Genomic DNA, 18374 nt, shown 5'->3' on the forward strand with positions numbered 1-18374 from the left:
CCCGAAGAGAAGTCCTACTTTGCATGACAGCATCGAAAGACAGACTTGCATGTGCAGTAAACAATCAGCCAAAGCCAATAGGCGGATCGCAGAAGCAGCTGCGGATGCCACAAGCAAAATAAATAATACATTTACGATGATAGCAGGTAGACACAGGCATGAACGCAGCAAAGTAAATGCGATATCTGTGTGAAAAAAATGAGGTATTTGATACATTCCACCCTTTATCTCTCTTCTGACACTGTCTCTCTCTCTCTCTCTCTCTCTCTCTGCCAGTGTCTATTCCCCCTACTCTTTTCCTTTTTCTGACACTGTCTTTCTCTAATCTCTCTCTTTCCCTTCTTCTATCTCTTCCCCTCTCTTTCTCCTCCACTGCTTTCCCTGGGACCTCACTCTTCCTTTACTGATTCATTACATGGGGGCAATGTGCCAAGGGTGCAAAAGGTCAATGTGATAAGTAGCGCAGAAAGGCAGATGCACTAAGGGCAAAAGGGTGATGTTCAAAGGTTGCACATGGACCAATGGGCTAAGGATGAAAAAGAGCAGTGTATGAAGGCATGAAAGGGCAATGTACTAAGGGCAGGAAAGGGTGGTGTGCTAAGGGCACGAAAGGGCAAAGTATGAATTGTGCAATGTGGTTAGAAGTGCAAAAGGGTGGTGAATGTAGGGCGTCAAAGGGCAATGTGATTAGTGGCGCAAAAGGCTGGTATACGAAAGGAACAAAGGGGTAATATGTTAAAAGTGTGAAATGGAAGTGGAGCAATGGTGCAAAATGGTTGTCTATGAAGGAATGAAAGGGCGATGTATTAAGTGTGGTGTGCTAAGGGCGTAAGAGCAATGTGCTAAGGGTGGGGAACAAGGGGCAGTAAGGCCTATGCCCCCCCCCCAGTGCATGAAGAGGCTATGTGCTAAGCGGAGCAAGCCATGGGAGAGTACATGCTACACTGATTGGGGGGGGGGGGGGGGGCTCCGTGTTGACAGGTCTAGACATTAACACAAAAAGTAGAGGTAAATATAAATCTATGTATTGATATAACAATTACTGATAAATGTAAAATACTAAGTAGCCGAATTATCACCATCCAGATCTGAGGATGTGCTGTGATAACATCGGCCCAACCTGCAGTGCGATAATTGACCACATCGCACAGATTTATCAATTATCGCATTCAGGGACTGAGCTGGTGATAAAGCCCTGTTACTGAGGAGACTCTCCGCAGCATTATAGGCAGAGCCGAATTTCCCATTAGGCTTGTGAGGCACGTGCCTAGGGGCGGCACATGTTTGGGGGTGGCACTTGGATGCCTGTGATAGTACGGTCAGCCCAAAATGTACCAATAACTGCAAAATATCCACTGTACTGTACTATATTCCATCTTAAATAGAGTGTAAATGGATAGGACATGCAGATACTGCCCCTATAAACTGTCCTACTTAGTAAACATTATTGTTGTGCCTAGGGGCGCCCTCATCCCTAAATCCGCCCCTGATTATAGGGGGATTTATCAGGAACAAACCCCCTATGTTGTGCTGTACATGAGCCGCCACCATCCCCATCCCATCACCGCCACCACCACACCACTCCCTGTCACTACGATCCCACCTCCCACTAAGCAACCCCCCCCCCCGCCCCCCTGTTACAGCTGCTTCATACCCCCCAACCTCAAGGGATCAGCTCTTCCAGCACTGCAGGTCTTCCTTCTCCTGTGACCCCCACCCCTAGGCATGCAGTCATTAGGTCAACAGTCAAGAGGTGGACCACAATTGGTCGACAGTGAAAAGGTTGACACAGGCGAAGGGTTGACATGAAAAAGGTTGCTAAACAAAGAAAAATAAACAGCTGCAATACAAAGGTTCAAGGTGCATCGGATGTCTCTTCTTTGTTGCAATTTTTCCCCCGTTGTATTTTTGCATGGTGGGCGTTTCTGTTGCGTTTGCAACTTTACTTAGATTTGCACTTTATCTGACGATTACATTGATGTGCGATCCATGTTAAATAAGGCCCCATGTGTGCAAAGAAGGTTGGTAGCACTAAACAGATAATAGGAGACCGTTCATATACTAGAAATTGCAGGAATACTCAGCCTGTGTGATCAAGCTCCGGCGAAACGCGCGTCACAACGTTCGGTCACGTGTGCACACGTGACCGTCTGAGAGTCTCCCTGCACGAAAATTCAAAGAACCCGCTTGTGGCTTCAGGAGACCTCACCGCCTGCAGGATAGGTAACGAAGGATCCTCTCCCTGTGTGCCGGCCAGTCAGCTGGTCTTCTGGCACGGGGCAGAGGTCCTTCGGCGCACTTATTTATTTATCTATTCATTGTACTGCATTGTTTAAACGTTATCTGGTTCATTTACCCCTGGCATCTAGTCTGCATTTTTTTGACATACCTGTGTAACTAATTGCGTTGCCGCACATACGCTGCCGGCGCTCTCACACCTAGCAGCAGCAGCCCTGATATATTTCTGTGTTTAAATTTTGTGCTGGGTGATATTATATATATTTCTGTTTGGGGTCTGTGAGAGCCACAAAGTATAAAATGCAGTTATAGGTGTTGTATTCAGCATTGTACCTAAACAGCATGTGGTGGTAATTTTGATTCTTTGACTGCCAGATAATGCTCTGCTGTTGTGTGCCTTCTCTGTGTGCATATATGAGGTATATATCTTTCATTTGACGTCATGAGCAAATTCTTGCAAATTCACCAAATTAAGGCCTTTATTCTGGTTGGTGCGGTCAGAGCCGCACACGGGGCTCTGACCGCACAAACCAGTCCCCGCCCACCCGACGGATCGCCACGGCCGTCCGTACACGGACGGCTGGCGATCCGTACAAAAATGGTGGAGGCGTACGCCTCCACCATGGTGGGAGCTGCCCCCTGCATTCGATGGTCGTCGACCATCGAAGGCAGGACCGCACGCCGCGGCAGCTCCCGCAAGCTCAGACCACACGGACAATCGTCCGTGTGGGAGCTTGAAAGGGGGCTGAAAGCTGACATCCGGCGACGTCAGCTTTCCGCCCCCATGTCATGGTAATGAGGGCGTCATGCCCTCATTACCATGCATACGCCCCGCGTTTGCATGGGAACGCCCATGAAACGCGGGGCGTACACATAGGGAAATGAGGGGCTGAAGCCCCTCACGCCCCTATACGCCCCCTTTGCGGCGGACGAAATCCGTCTGCGGCGAAGGGGGCTGCACATGCGCAGAATGACCTCTGCGCATGTGCAGTTTCAAAACATCGGCGGTACGGCCGCACGCGGGCCGTACCGCATAGATTAGAATAAGGGCCTAAGTGAGGCAGCTCTGTGGCTTTGAGGGGTATAATTGTTAGTGATTTTTCTGGTTTTGGCTTTGAGCTACGCTCCTCTTGTCTGTATATAGCATATAAAACATTTATGGTGTGCGCTAATTGCTGCAGGTGAGCTACAAGTGTGGACATACTGAAATCTAGTTTAGCACTCAAACAGTATTTATTAGGTCATCTTTGATTTATGTCTACGCTGCCTTCCTGCTGCACTTTAAATCACAGGAGCATTTTATGCACATACAGATCAACTTATAGCTGTAGGAGCATTTAGTAAATCAATATAAAAAACCATTGCCACTCTTAAAAAATTAAAAAATAAAAAATAACATTTTTCAAAGAGAACCAGGCTAATCAACCCTTTAACCCCTGCCATCTAAAAACATAAGAATTGTTACAATGTGTGACAGCAGGTCTGCCACATAGTTTAAAGTGTTGCCAAAAGTGTTGCCAAATTGTATCAGATGCCAGTTAAGGGATTGCTCTATGATTCAAAAAGCAGTACGATATGTATATATGTAAATAATATTGCAAAAATTATGTTTTTTTGATATGTGTCTTTCTCCTTATCTCTTTCTTTGAAATTTTGAGTTATACTGGCCAATGATTATAATCCTTATCTCAAAATATATTGAGACTGCACTGACTTTGCCTTTTGGATAAGGGCATTAAGGATTTATGACGGCCAGTTTTTACACTCATAATTGATGGATTTCTGCACATATCAAATTGGATTAAAATCCTGCAATGAATTAAAAATCAATAAATCGCCAGCATAAAATAAAATTTTTTTTTTTTTTTTTTTTTTTTTGATTGGTTAGCGCTTTGTAGCTAATAATTCAATAATCACTCAGCAAATAAATAAAAAACAGCACAATAAAAAATAGTTACAATAAATTTTATTGAATAACTTTAGTGATCAAGATATTAAGAGTGCACCCCACCCGAGTTTCTTTTCTTTTGTTTTCTCTGTTAAAGGAATACTCAGCCAGCAGGAATTTTAAATGTAATTATTTTATTCTGTCTCATTAATGCAGAAGGAAGCAGAAACCACATCACTGTACAATCAAAAAAGATCAGAGCAGGGTCATGTAATACTACTAATAAGCAGTAGAGGGAGCCCTGGTAACAGTGTGTGTATGGAGAGGGGACAGGCTCTGTTCCAGTAGGAGTTACCAAACACTTTTCTGTCTCTTGTAGATCCTGTGTACCAGGCCCAGTAAGGTCTCCTTGGGCAGCCCATGTGAATGCTGGGAGATGAGGAACTGCAGTCTCTGGTAACTCTCCTCCTCACACTGTCTGTACACAGTGGGCAGGTCTAGATCCTCGTACAGCTGCTTTACCCTCTGCACCTTGTCCACATCGTCATGGCCGTAGTTCTCCTGTGTGTCACAGCATTGCTAGGGTTAATAGTGGAGATAATGCCCCCATATACTATGCGATTTGGGCCCATTTCCGATGCTTTTTAGCAGCCATGAGGTATCACATCCGATGGGGGGGAGGGGGCACTCCAGAGCCGGGCAGAGAGACAAAAAAAAAATCATTGACAGCCTTTGATTGGTTGAGAGTGGCTGCCTATTTATTTGTATATGTTTTTGGTACTTTCCTAGCACGGTGCCCATCACATACCGTATATAATGGTATGCGATGCAATGTGATATTTGCGTAAATTAACAGGAATGTACAATTAAATATCGCATAGCATCGCATGCCATGCGATTTTTAATTGTACAAGCACCCTGATGGGTGCTTACAATGTTAAATGCACCCCCATTGTAAACGCCACCCCCACTATCAACGCTGATTTGAAGCGTGGCTAGCACAGCAAGCCCGCAAGGGGCGGCAGTACGCATCCTCCGACCTTTTCATACCCCCACTATCCACGTCGGTGTGGAGTTGAATTCAGATAGTGTGGCGAGCGCAGCGAGCCACCGAGCCCGAAGTCTGGCGAGCGTAGCGTGCCCTGTGAGGAGACGCGGAATACATGTAAAGTAAATCGCGTCCCCTTGCCAGGCTTCGGACTCGGTGGCTTGCCACACTATCTAAAATCAACTCCACGACTCCCTCTCTTTCACCCCCCACATTCGTGCTCTCTCACAGTCTTGCCGCTTTCAACTCCGCAACATCTCGCGCATCAGACCATTCCTCTCCACTGACGAGTCCAAAATTCTCATTCACTCTCTTGTCATCTCCCGCCTTGACTACTGCAACATCCTTCTCTCCAGGCTACCTCTCGCCTGCCTCGCCCCTCTCCAATCCATTCTTAACGCTGCTGCTAGGCTCATCTTCCTCTCCCGCCGCTCCACCTCCGCCTCCCCCCTCTCTTTAAACTCCTCACCACCACCTACAATATCTCTCTTCACTGATCCACACTCCCTCTTCACTCCACCGCTGACCGCTAACTGACCTCTCACCTGACCTCCTCCCACTCCCGTGTCCAAGACTTCTCTCGTGCTGCCCCCCTGCACTGGAACAACCTCCCACCACACATCAGGCTTTCTGATTCCCTTACCTCCTTCAAGCGCTCCCTCAAAACCCACTTCTTCCAACTGGCCTATCCCTCCTCCTCCTAACCTCTTTTGCTCCTCTTATCCTGCCCACCCTACCCCTCTATCCGTTCCTACTTATCCTATTGTTTTTTGTTTGTCCACCCACCTCCTTTTAGTCTGTTAACTCTTATGAGTCCTCACGTACTCACCCTACCTCTTTACCTCACCAGTGCTCCTGTCCTGTTCTTCCCTTCCTCTACTTCATCTTCAGTCTCCTCGACAATTTCCACACCTACTTCAGAACTGATGCTGATTTTAGTTCTACCAGCTATACCCCTATTTATGCTGTATTTTATCAACACACCCTGTACGTTACCTTGTAATTTGTTTTTTGTTTGCTGTGTACAGCGCTGCGGACACTTTGTGGCGCCTTATAAATAAACGTACTACTACTACAAAGATGTGGATAGTGAGGGTATGAAAAGGTCGGAGGACGCGTACCGCCGCCCCTCATGGGCTCGCTGTGCTCGCCACGCTTCGGGTTGGCGTTGATAGTGGGGGTGGCTTTGACAATGAGGGAGCTTTTAACATTGTAAGCACCCATCAGGGTGCTTGTACAATTAAAAATCGCATCGCATGCCGCTATATTGCATGTGATGCGATGCAATGTACTTCGATCAAAATTGGGGGCGCCGCATTGCTAGGAAACAAGTACAGTACCTTGTTTTTTTGCAGCCCAGCTCCCCTTGCCCAGCTCCCCGCAAACCCCCACATGCAAAACTTGGCAAATCAAGTGCCTAATCGAATTTGAGCCCTCCCGGGGAAATGCCAGGGAAATCAGGTTCAACTTGTAATGTATGGGGGCCTATAGTGTGCACCTCATTTAAGGCATACTGCTAGCACATGTACAACTAAAGGCACAGACAGAGAAGGTATAATGGGAGGAGAAACCAGTAGCGCACGCAGGGGGGGTTTCTGAGTACCCAGAAACCCCCCTTAGGAGTCTAAGGACCCTAGGCTGAAAGCTGAGGGTCCCCTCTTTCCATAGGTACAAGAATTTTAAAAATCGGCCCTTGGGAACCGGAGATATCTGACTTCAAAGCAGTGGTCCCCATCCAAGCCTGTTAATTGCTCTTCCCAGTCAGATATTTCAGGTTCTGTCTGACGTAGAGATTTTCTGAGGGTATGTTCCAAAAGCTGGGACTCTCCCCCTTTGACGGACACTAGCAGCTTGTCTTTCCTGATCCCAGAACCAGAGATATCAGCCTTACAGCAGCTGGTTACTGCTCCAGCTCCACACACCTGGTATGTAGTTTTATATACTTGTTGGCAGATTGCTCTGCCTCCTGAACTCTGATCCCCTAGTCCCCAATACCATTTGGTAGGTGGGATTCTCTAGTTTTTAATTCCATTAAAATCTTAGAAATCTATTTCCGGGAACTGGAGATATCTACAGTCAAGCAAGCTGTCCTCCCACCAGAAAATTATGAATAATAAGCCCACTCCACTATACACCCCTCCTCTGCGTATTACACATCCTCTACCACCCTGGAAGTTATGTATCAGGACCCCTTCATTCAGCCCAATGCCCCCTTCTCCCACCCCATCTCTCACCATCTGTGCAGTAAAGGGGTAATTAGTGGAAATTACTGATGCAGGCCCTACATGCTGAGCGGTTGATATAATACCCCCTACCACCTGCGGTACATCAAAGCTTCCCCCACCCCTACCACTGGAGGATCGGTAGGGCCCCAATACATTGCTATGCCCAGGGGTCTACACTGCTGTTGACGCCCCTGTATGTATAATACTTTAACTGACCCGGCATATACTGGGTCACCTAAGTGTCCAACTCCGTGCCAGGGGCGTAACTATAGCACCGCAGCCCCCGCCACCGTGGCGGGGCGCTGTGCATGTGGGGGTGCCGGGGGCTGCGGTGCTATAGTTAAACCCCCCCTCAATCCCCCGCAGACTTACCTATCGCGCTGGTCCCGGCGGCTCCGTTCTTCTGCTGAGGACCACCACAAAATGGCCGCCCCCATATAGCACACAGTTCTCTGAAACTGTCTGCTGTATGGGGGCGGCCATTTTCTGGTGGTCCTCAGCAGAAAAACGGAGCCGCCGGGACCAGCGCGATAGGAAAGGCTGTGGGGGATTGAGGGGGGGTTTGCATGGGCGGCGGGGTAGGGGTGCTCGGCGGGGTAGGGGTGCTCGGCGGGGCAGCGACAGGGGGGGGGGCGCCCCCCCCTAACGGCGGGGGGGCGCCCAAAACATAGCTATGCCACTGCTCCGTGCTTTGCTCCGCCCCTCTGGAAACCCCCTTCTGAAAATCCTGCGTTTGCCTCTGGGAGAAACTGTCCCACTATCGCTTACCTCCAGCACTTTCCTCTGCTCAGGAGTCGCCCTCTTTAGTGCCTCCACCACCAGCCACGTACACTTCTTTTCCTGGATGTCAGTTCCGATCTGCCCTGTGATACTGGGGTCTCCGTAACAGTCATGGTAGTCATTCTACCAGTCAGTTAGGAGATGGAGCACAGAATAGGAGTTACACAGTATGAGAAATGCTGACTCTCCCATTATCCCATCATCCCTTTCCCACCTGTATTTGGTGTAACTCCCCCATTGCCAGCAGGATTGTTTCGGCATTTCTGTGATTTTCCTCCTGATCTATTCCAGCCTATGAAGTGAGTACACAGACAGGTTATAAAGGTATATGATGGGGTATACACAGCTTCTAGAGCTCCAGTCTCTTACAAGGTTACAAAGAAAAGAAAAGTAGAAGGAGCAATGAGTAGTCACAATAGAGGATAAACGGAAAGTTTGTGCCCCTATAGAATGAGCCAGAGAGGTGTAAGAGGGGGGAGCTTGCTATTAGCAGAGAAAAGGAAAGAAAAGGATAGGGAGGGAGAAGAAAAAGAGAAGGGGAAGACTGCCCCTCCTCAGGGGAGGGCCATATTTTGGGAGGGGGGAGGACGGGGTTAGGACACACAGAAGGGACCAGCCTGCAATACAGAGTTAATCCCACCCATCCCAAGATGAAGTAGGAGTGAACTCTAAGCAACACTCAGTATCTGCAAAGCACGGCACAGCAGGTGGAAGTACTGCGGGCCACCCAAGGTATGGCGCCAGGAACAATGGTGGCACCCCAGCCCCATGAGAATGAGGGCGGAGGCGCACGGTACCACCCATATGAGGGACTGCACTTGCCATGCAAGAGAAGGGGGTGAGGCTCTCCAAGGCCTGGCATCGGGGGGCAAAAAGGGTAGCCCCGGGCAGTTACATGTTTTTAGTTGTGAGAAGGGGACCCTGGCCCCCCAGGTTGGTTACTTGATTCAGTTGCGATAAGGGCTGGTGGACCACCACCCAAAATAAGGAACAGTACATTTCGAATCAAATTCATAAATTGTGACCTTAATTCTTCATAAATATATGACGCCGCCTGGTTATTTTAGGTACAGAGGGAAGGTTAGGGGTGGGGAGGGTAAGAGAGAGGTTTGGGTTTTAAGGTTTGGTGAGGGGTGGGGGCATTAGACGCTTAGAAGTTTCAGCTCTGCTGGACAAAACTTACCATAAACATGGCAGCAGCGATGGGCAGATAGAAGCACAGAAAGGCCATCTTGTATTTTGCAATGGCTTTAAATCTGCAGACAGAGGGCCACGTATTAGGTCATACCAAACAAACTTCGGGTGGGGGGGGGATAGTCCTAACATAAGTGGCACTTCACAAAATCATTATGGAGCTCAGCAGAGCCATGATCTTCCATGACAGCAAGAGTGGTCTGCAACAGTAAGAGAGTAATGGTATTGACTGACTGAGCGGCTTTTGGGGGAGATGCGCCACTCAAACCACTATTTGAGGGGTTTGCAGGTTATGATATACTGGGTGTAGATCGACCACCCTTAGTCGATCCCACTGAGTTAGATGGCTGAAGATGGTCGGCAGGTGCTAGAGTGGCAGTAATTCTAGTTAGACAGCAGCGAGTGACCGGCGGGACCTAGGGTCCCCGGGAAAACTGTATATGTACACAGTGTCCCCTCGCATGGCTCGCTATACTTCAGGAACGTTACCTCGCTATGCTCAGCGCACGATTCTATTCCAACTCTATGTCCACTTGGATAGTTAAGTATGATCCAAGTGGACCTGCACCAAAAAAATCTGAAAAACTCCTGTAGACCATGTCACCGTCTACCATGGTCCTGACTATCAGCCGCTGGTGTCTAATTAGCGTTACTACCACTCTAGCGACCATTGACTATCTTTAGCCGTCTAACTCAGTGGGATCGACTAAGGGTGGTCAACCATAATATGGTGGATCTACACCTGGTCAACACAGCATCTGGATACCATATCCGCATAGGAGATGGTACCTGGAAGACCAGAAGGGTGGCAGCTGACCTGTATCTGCCTTTACAGAATACAATGATGCTACCATGCAGGCCATAGTAGAGGTAAATGCCAGGGTGACACTGTCCATTTAGAGAAGCAATTAGACATCTCATCAGGACTCCTCCACAAATAATTTGAATTGTTCCTGGATCACCGACTCAAGCCACCCCTGTAATTGTCCTGAACCACTGATCTAGCATCTGTCGGGGAAGTGCAGCAGAAGTCCCAGCATTCTGGGAACCCTGGGGCATTGGCGAGCATGAAGCACCTGGCAACGTGGATAAAATCCATGGCAATGAGCATGAAACCCAGAGCATGAAAAACTTGGCATAAAAGCATGAAGCTCTTAGCAAACCCTGAGCATGAAACTCGTGGCAATGAGGATAACAATTCTTGACAACAAGCATGAAACCCCAGGCAACAAGAATAAAATCCCTGGCAACAAGCATGTAGGTAAAAATTCTAATTAATGTATAGGGTCGAGCAAAAACTTTTTTAGCTGGTAGGCACAACATTTCTAGTTACAGTATGTCACTGCTGTCACCACTAGCTTGTGCTTGTGCAGTCATAAATCCAGAAGTCCGTATGGGATGTTGCCCATAGCAACCAGACAGATTCTATGTATAATGTTCTAGAAGGTGCTAATAAATAAGTAGAATCTGATTAGTTGCCATAAGAAACATCCTATCTTAGTAGATTTACCCCTAAGTGTGGTAATACACACGCAGATTTATCTTCAGATCTGGCTGGTTGGAAGAAAAACCTGGTTATGGATGAGAGCAAATGACAGTTGACCATTTGCTTGGAAATGCTGGAAAACTGACAAACTGTCACTCATCCATAACCATGTTTTTGTTCCAACCAGCCAGATCTGAAGATAAATCTTACTAGTGTATGGGCACCTTAAGAGTCAGCAAACTTCACCTACATACACTGTAGTGATGGCTGTAATGCAAAACCAGAGGGGGAAACTTACTATCTTTAGATATAATTTAGGTTGACTACTCCAGTGCAGCGGGGTGCATGTGTTAATATACTTATGTGTGGTTTCACCCCACCAAAAAGTGACACCCAGGTGCGTGCCGTACCCCCCTAGTGATGCCACTGCTGAGTGGTGATTAGATCTACATACCTCCCAACAGTCCCGATTTTATCGGGACAGTCTCGATTGTTAGGGCCCGTCCCGATGTCCCACCCGCGGGCGGCAGTGTCCCGCGGTGTGGGGGGGCTGTTGGGAGTCCCCCCCTGTCAGCTGCTAAGCAGCGGGGAATAAACGCTGTGCGCATGCGCACAGCGTCTATTCCCGCAGCCAGGGGACTGGGGGCATGGCTAGAGGCTCACAGAGCCTCTGGGTCATGCCCCCATAACGGCAAAATGGGGACGTGGTCTCGCGGAAGAGCCGCGAGTATAGGCCACGCCCCCAAATTAGACCACGCGCAGGAGCATCGTCCCGATTGCAGAAGTTCAAAAGTTGGGAGGTATGGATCTAGTGTCTGAGATGCAGGAAACTCACCTGGTCTCTGTGTAACAGGCTAGTTCCAGCCTCCCTACATCAAGTGTCTGCCCCAGCTCGGTGTGGTAGGAGGTCTGTGACACATAAGAGATGTGTATAAGGAATAACACTATGGGTGAGATGTAATAGAGTGCGATTTATTAGACATGTGCTATTTTTTTGTCAAATACAGCCGAATTTGCATGTTTTCCGAAAATCACACATTTAATAGGGTGCGAATTGTGGTAAAAATCGGTGTCCTGTCACAACCGGGGAACGCTTTTTACGTAAGGTCCCCTGGACATACCATGCGCTCCGTGGCTGAAGCCCGGGGCTGTCCCCAGCGTCCATAGGCAGTAGATGCCGGGCTGATACAAGTAAAATTAAATTAAAAAGAAAAGTTTTTTTCAGTCAAACTACAAGTCCCAGCAGGCCTCCTCTGCATGCTGGGACTTGGAAAAACCACAAGTCCCAGCATACTGGGCATTAATGGGCACCCTTGAACTTGTAGTTCACCTGTAAAAATAATGTTCAAATTAAAGCACACACAGAGAAAAGTATAACTTTAATAAAGGGTTGCCTACCCTCCTGCATTTTGAGGGAGGCTCCCGTTTTTTCATTGATCCTCCCGCTCCCACGGAAATCTACCGCATCCTCCCGGTTTTTCATCCCGTTTGTTTAAAAAAAAAAAACAGACTGCACATGCGAGAGCCCCGGAGTCTGTGAGGCAGGACCTGCATGCGCGACATTGTGACGTTGATGTCAAACATCTCCTCATGTTATTGAAATGCAGGCCACCGCGGGAAACATGTGTGACGGCAGTGGAGAACTAACTAAGAGGTGCGGCAGCGGGATAATCAGGAGGAGGAGGCGGCGGTGAGAGCAGGAGAGCCCGGCAGCAGGAGTAGAAGCGGCAGTGAGTATATTGTAATGTAAACTGGGTCCCACCTGCTAAAGTGTGCTTTATCAGGGCCACCAGCCAGGGATGTAACTAGAACCAAGCGGGCCCCATAGCAAAATCTTGAGAGGGGCCCCCCTCACCATTGTCAATACAATTTCTCTTAAGGGGGCAGGAGAGAGAGACGGAGATGGTTTCTGGGAAAGAGTGTTTCCAGGAAAAAAGGAAATTAGACAGAGGAGGAAGAGGGGTGTAAGAGAGAAAGGGAAAATAAGGGGGAGAGACAGAATTAGGGATAGAGGGTCTCAGAGCAAGAGAGAGTGGGAGGAACGACAGAAAGGGTGGGGTGAAAACATTAGTGAGGCACAGGAAAGAGCAGGGGGGCAGGCTGTTACCGGCAGCACATCGCCCCACCCGGTTACCTGCCTGGGTTTAAGAGGCATCCTCTGAACAAAGTATAACAGGCAAGGAGAGATGACTGCTCCTCCTGTGAAGGAGCCGCCGGGCAGCAAAGGAAGCTGCAGCGCCCTCTAGTGTGGCACTCTACGCAACCTGACTGACAGTCATATTAGTACCCGATCTCCTCCTGCCTTCTTCCCTGCCCCGGCGAGCAGCACCCAGTGATTCTTTTTAAAAGTAAAGGGGACAAAAACTCAAAAGGGTGCAGGGGATTGACTGCTGGGCCACTCTGGCCCCCCAAGCGGCCAAGCCCCATAGCAGCTGCATCCCCTGCACCCTCCATAGATTTGCCACTGCATACAGCTTAGTTACCTCCCCTCCAGCATTCTGCAGGAGACTCCCTGAAATAGAAGCAATCTCCCTCTCTCCCTCATTAGTCTACCAATTTCCCTCATGTCACCTAGCCCACATTACACTGTTACATCATAGTTGCCTCCCCTCCAGCATTCTGCAGGAGACTCCCTGAAATAGCAGCAATCTCCCTCTCTCCCTCATTAGTTTAGTAATCTCCCTCATGTCACCTAGCCCACATTACACTGTTACATCGTAGTTACCTCCCCTCCTGCATTCTGCAGGAGACTCCCTGAAATAGCAGCAATCTCCCTCATTAGTCTAGCAATCTCCTTCATGTTACCTAGCCCACATTACACTGTTTTTTGGTAACATAAAGGAATGAGAGACAAATACATTTACATTGAACCATCAGCATCATTTCCCAGCACTTTACCAAGTATAGTATCTCTTACTAACTGCTGTGGGGCTCATCTACATTTGGATATAAGTCATTTTAAAAGACTCTTCTCAGATGTAGCAGTACACACCCACGCTTCTAGGTGCCATGTTCACAATGTCTTTTCCATATATGGAACTAGACATGCCCTTTGGGTGGCGCATGACACGCCCCCTCAATAGGTCGCTGTACAAAATTCTACTAGCAACTATAATCTCCCTGAAACTAGTTTTCAATCAGGGCTGGGTGCTTCTATAGCACTATGACAGAGGGGATCTCTGTTCATTTTTTCGGTGGTTCTGAATCGCTTCTGGAGTTGAATTTGCCCATGGTTGCTGGTTCAAGGGATTAAATGCTCGATATTGTCTTTCCATTTTGTGCGGAGAAGAGGACCCGTTCTCTGATTTGAAGGAACGTGGGGTATTGTACACTACCATATTTTATGGAGAAGAGGACCGTTCCTTTATTAACAGGGACGTAATCTTCTTCTTAAGGTGCCATTTGAAGGAACATCTGTACTCTTTTTGCTTCGTTTTTTTATTGATATTGTAGGGATATCGTTAAGGTGTATCCTCCTCCTGGCTGCCCAGGCGCACAGAGGGATTAATCTCATTCGCTGCTACTATTCAGCCCTGGATGGGTGAGGCCTAGGGGGCCCCACTCCCCCAAGTACACCATCCAGCCACGGCGCGCATGGTACGGCCGGGGGACAATTGGTAAAAATTGTCCCCTGGCTGTGGCATAATAACATGAGCTGGATCCAAAATACGGGGGGACCGTATTTTTGGAACCAGGACCGGTCCAAAACCCCGGGGCTGGTTTCAGAAATACGAAGGATCCCTACACTTTTTGTCCCCCGTATTATTGGAAACAGGTCCGGCTCAATGAGCCCGGGTCTGGTTATGCTTAGGAGGGGTATTTTTACTAAATAGCACACTTTTATGTGTAAAAAAATGCACATGTCTAGAAAATCGCACATTGTCATTACTAGAAATCGCACATGTCTAAAAATCGCACATTTTCGTTACTAAAGCCACACTTTTTCCTTACTAAAAATTGCACTAAATCGCACCTTATTAGATTTGTGGGTTTTTTAAAAACGTGCGATTTTAAAAAATGACTAAAAATCGCACCATACTACATCTCGCCCTATGTATCTGTATGTACAGTATACCGGTACAGTTCTCACCTCCAGAAACAGTTCCAGCAGGTTCAGGTAATAGGGCTGTCCGCGACAATGCTTCCTCAGGAGCCGGTATACACAGGATTCCAGCAGGAACGCGTCATTGATAGCATCAAGTCCAATGCTCTCCTGTGTCAGGGAAAGGCCTCAGTCAGCACCTGCATCAACCAGCTCTGACCTATACAGTACCTCCTAATTACCTACCCCATACCACCCTGTGATCTCAGATAACTGCGGCCCAGAACCAGGTTGGTGCAATATTACCTTCTTGTACCAGCATGGCTTCCCATGGCGGATCTCAGACTTATCCATGATGTCATCATACATCACGTAGCAGAGCGACAGCTAGGGAAAGGAGGAACCAGTTATATAATTGTCACGATACACCCAAATATATACATAAAACCCCTATCAGGGCTGCCATCAGAAATTTTGGGGCACGGTACTGGCAAAATAGGCATCCCTCCTCCCACCTATTGTTACCCAAAATCTTGTAGTCAGATATTTTGCCCGCATCCCGCTAGACAGCACCATCAATTTGGTTTTAACAAAAAACCTAAATGACAGCAGGGGGCCTTAGACACATTGCAGCAGGATTACACACACCGTATGGTTATTACATATTATGCCACACACCATAAGAACCATTACATATTATACCACACACCTTAATTACATATTATGCCACATAACTGCACATACTGTAACTGCCATTTACCTACATACTCATTGCCAGGTGTTACATGCTTGTGTTCAGGGTTTGCCTGCTCGATGCCAGGGGTTACATGCTCCATACCATGGGTTACTTGCTCCTTGCCAGTGGTTTCATGCTTGTTGCCATGGTGGGGGATTAAATGTTCTTTGCCAGAGGGAGTTACATGCTCATTGCCATGGGGGAATACATGATCAATGCCCAAAGGGAGTTTCTTGCTTGTTGCCAGGGGGAGTTACATGCTCTTTGCCATGTAGGAATACATGATCATTGCCAGGTAGAATGCAAACAGTCTTTTTTAAAACCTGTGAGGTGCTGCTGAAAAAGTATTGGCATGCAGTACTTTTTGTACTAGATTGCATCTAGTTCAATTCTCACGCATGCTATTTCAGCTAGATGCGTTGTGATCTAGTACAAAACGTAACGTGTGTTTCAACACTTTTTGGGTGCGTTAAGGACTTAGGTTGGGAATGCCCATTATAGAGTGTCCCAGCTGGAACGCTGTCAGTCCAGCACTGATTTCCACATGCTAGTATCTCCAGTCTCCTAGCAATGGCCTGGACTGGGAAAACAAGTAGTGAGCTGCAGCAGCTCAGAACAATGATGGGATATAGACATTCAGATATCACAGACACAATTGAATCCTCACCAGCTTTACACACCAGCCAACCACCAGTGCCCTCTCTATGGTCTCCACATCTTGCAGGGCCAGCGGCAAAAGCTCCTGGACGGAGGACAATACAGCTATACTACGATCATACTGTCCTCCAGCGGCATTGTACTCAAGGACCTGCGGAGCACACACTCACATTAGTACGGTATCAGGAAGGGAGGGGAAGACAGCTGAGCAGAGCCTCACTTACCTCTCGCAATCGTGAGATGGCATCCCCAATCTCCGGGTGTCCCAATTCCTCCGCTGTCAGGTCCTGCACAACCCGCTCAAAGAAGCTGGAAAACTCTTGGAAATTATCGGAGGCTGCTGAAGGCTTCATGGAGTCCATTGCTAGAGGCTGGGAGATAACCAACAGGGGATCTACATAAATATACTAGTACTACGCACTATAAATATGCATTCATACACCTGTATACTGTGGCAAACAAGGCAGCTTGTCCCAGTCTCTTATAAAGGGCCATACACGTGGCGGTTTCAGTCCCTTTTCTAAGCGATCTGACTAGAGCAGGGATCGCGCCGTGTGTATGCCCTTCAGTAATGGCGATGCGCGGTCTATTGTCCGCACGGAAAGCGAGTGCTTGCACTTGCTCTCCTGAGATCGCGGGGCTTTGCCTATTAAAAATAGGCAAAGCCCCGCTGAGCACGATCGCTCAGCACAAAGCATTGCGGAACACCCGTGATGTGTGCTGAGCGATTGTGCTTCAACACGTCGCTCAGCAAGTGAGCTGGGTCACCCCTTGTGTACGGGGCTTTAGTGAGACTACTGCATACTGTGGGAGTCTGCAGACTCATGTTAAAGATAGGGTTAATTCCCCACATATCCCTGCACACACAGCTTGGCTCCATACGTGGCCACATGGATGTGACTAATTAGCTAGTGAATGCCTGGTATAAGTAGATTGCCTTTTTGGGGGCAGGGGGTGGCCAATAAGTAGTCAGGAAACAGTGTGTCTAGTCAGTGATAACTCTGGGAGGCAATGGAGTCATCTGCTGCCGGGCTCCTGCTCCCAGGGGGGCTCCTCACCTCCCCTGCAAGTTTGAATCAGTTAATTGAAAGCTGTCAATATCGCTTCTGTGGCCGCCTCCCCCTCCTAGCAGCACCATAGATGTCACACTTTATTTAAAACGTAATATACATTACATAAATACATACATACATTTATATAATGTGCGGTGTGTGTCTGTGTGTGTGGAAGGGGGGCGGGGGGGGGGCACCAATATTTATCTTGCCTCCAGGCAACTGAGATGAACTTATGCCACTGGATAGATTCATGGGAATACTTTAATCATATGACACTTGAACCAATGGTGATGATGAAGTTTATGCCATGCAATTACTACTGTGTTAGCTGCAAGTGGAGTCATTGTGAGATTGTTAAATAACATCCAGAGCCCACTGTGTCCACCCAGCACACGAGTCTTGCAAACGATATCATTTTCTGTAAAGTGCTGGTAAAAAAAAAAAATACAGCTTGCCTGACTACTGTATGAGGTAGGGTTTGCTCAAATACATGTCTTGTATATACACTGTCCTTGCAGAAATAAGTAGTTGCTAAAAAAAATGAATGCAAGAAAAAGCAAATTGTATGTGAAATTGGTGCAGCTGAGAATCGATTAAAGGGAAAAAAAGTGTCCTTCCCTACTGAAATCCCAAGTGTCCTTCCCTACTGAAATCCCAAGTGTCCTTCCCTACTGAAATCCCAAGTGTCCTTCCCTACTGAAATCCCAAGTGTCCTTCCCTACTGAAATCCCAAGTGTCCTTCCCTACTGAAATCCCAAGTGTCCTTCTCTACTGCAATCCCAAGTGTCCTTCTCTAATGAAATCTCTAGTGTCCTTCCCTACTGCAATCCCAAGTGTCCTTCTCTACTGCAATCCCAAGTGTCCTTCCCTACTGCAATCCCAGGTGTCCTTATCTACTGAATCCTCAAGTGTCCTTCTCTACTGCAATCCCAAATGTCCTCCTCTACTGCAATCCCAAGTATCCTTCTCTACTGCAATCCCAAGTGTCCTTCCCTACTGCAATCCGAAATATCCTTCTCTATTGC

The 18374-nt window shown here is 47.8% G+C and overlaps 1 protein-coding gene across 1 annotated transcript; it reads right to left on the reverse strand.

The window, feature by feature from the left end:
• Window positions 1-4315: 4315 nt before the first annotated feature.
• LOC146019416 (farnesyl pyrophosphate synthase-like) lies at window positions 4316-16661 on the reverse strand. Its single transcript, XM_083151959.1, has 9 exons — window positions 16519-16661; window positions 16305-16445; window positions 15208-15288; window positions 14950-15072; window positions 11695-11768; window positions 9363-9435; window positions 8394-8471; window positions 8168-8302; window positions 4316-4687 (listed from the first exon to the last, which is right to left on the reverse strand). The coding sequence occupies exons 1-9, from the start codon at window positions 16654-16656 to the stop codon at window positions 4478-4480; spliced, it is 1053 nt and encodes a 350-aa protein (XP_083008085.1). The 5' UTR covers window positions 16657-16661; the 3' UTR covers window positions 4316-4477.
• Window positions 16662-18374: the final 1713 nt, after the last annotated feature.

The sequence above is a fragment of the Crinia signifera genome, chromosome 7, assembly GCF_055691185.1.
Source record: "Crinia signifera chromosome 7, ASM5569118v1, whole genome shotgun sequence".
In the NCBI taxonomy this organism is placed as follows: Eukaryota; Metazoa; Chordata; class Amphibia; order Anura; family Myobatrachidae; genus Crinia; species Crinia signifera.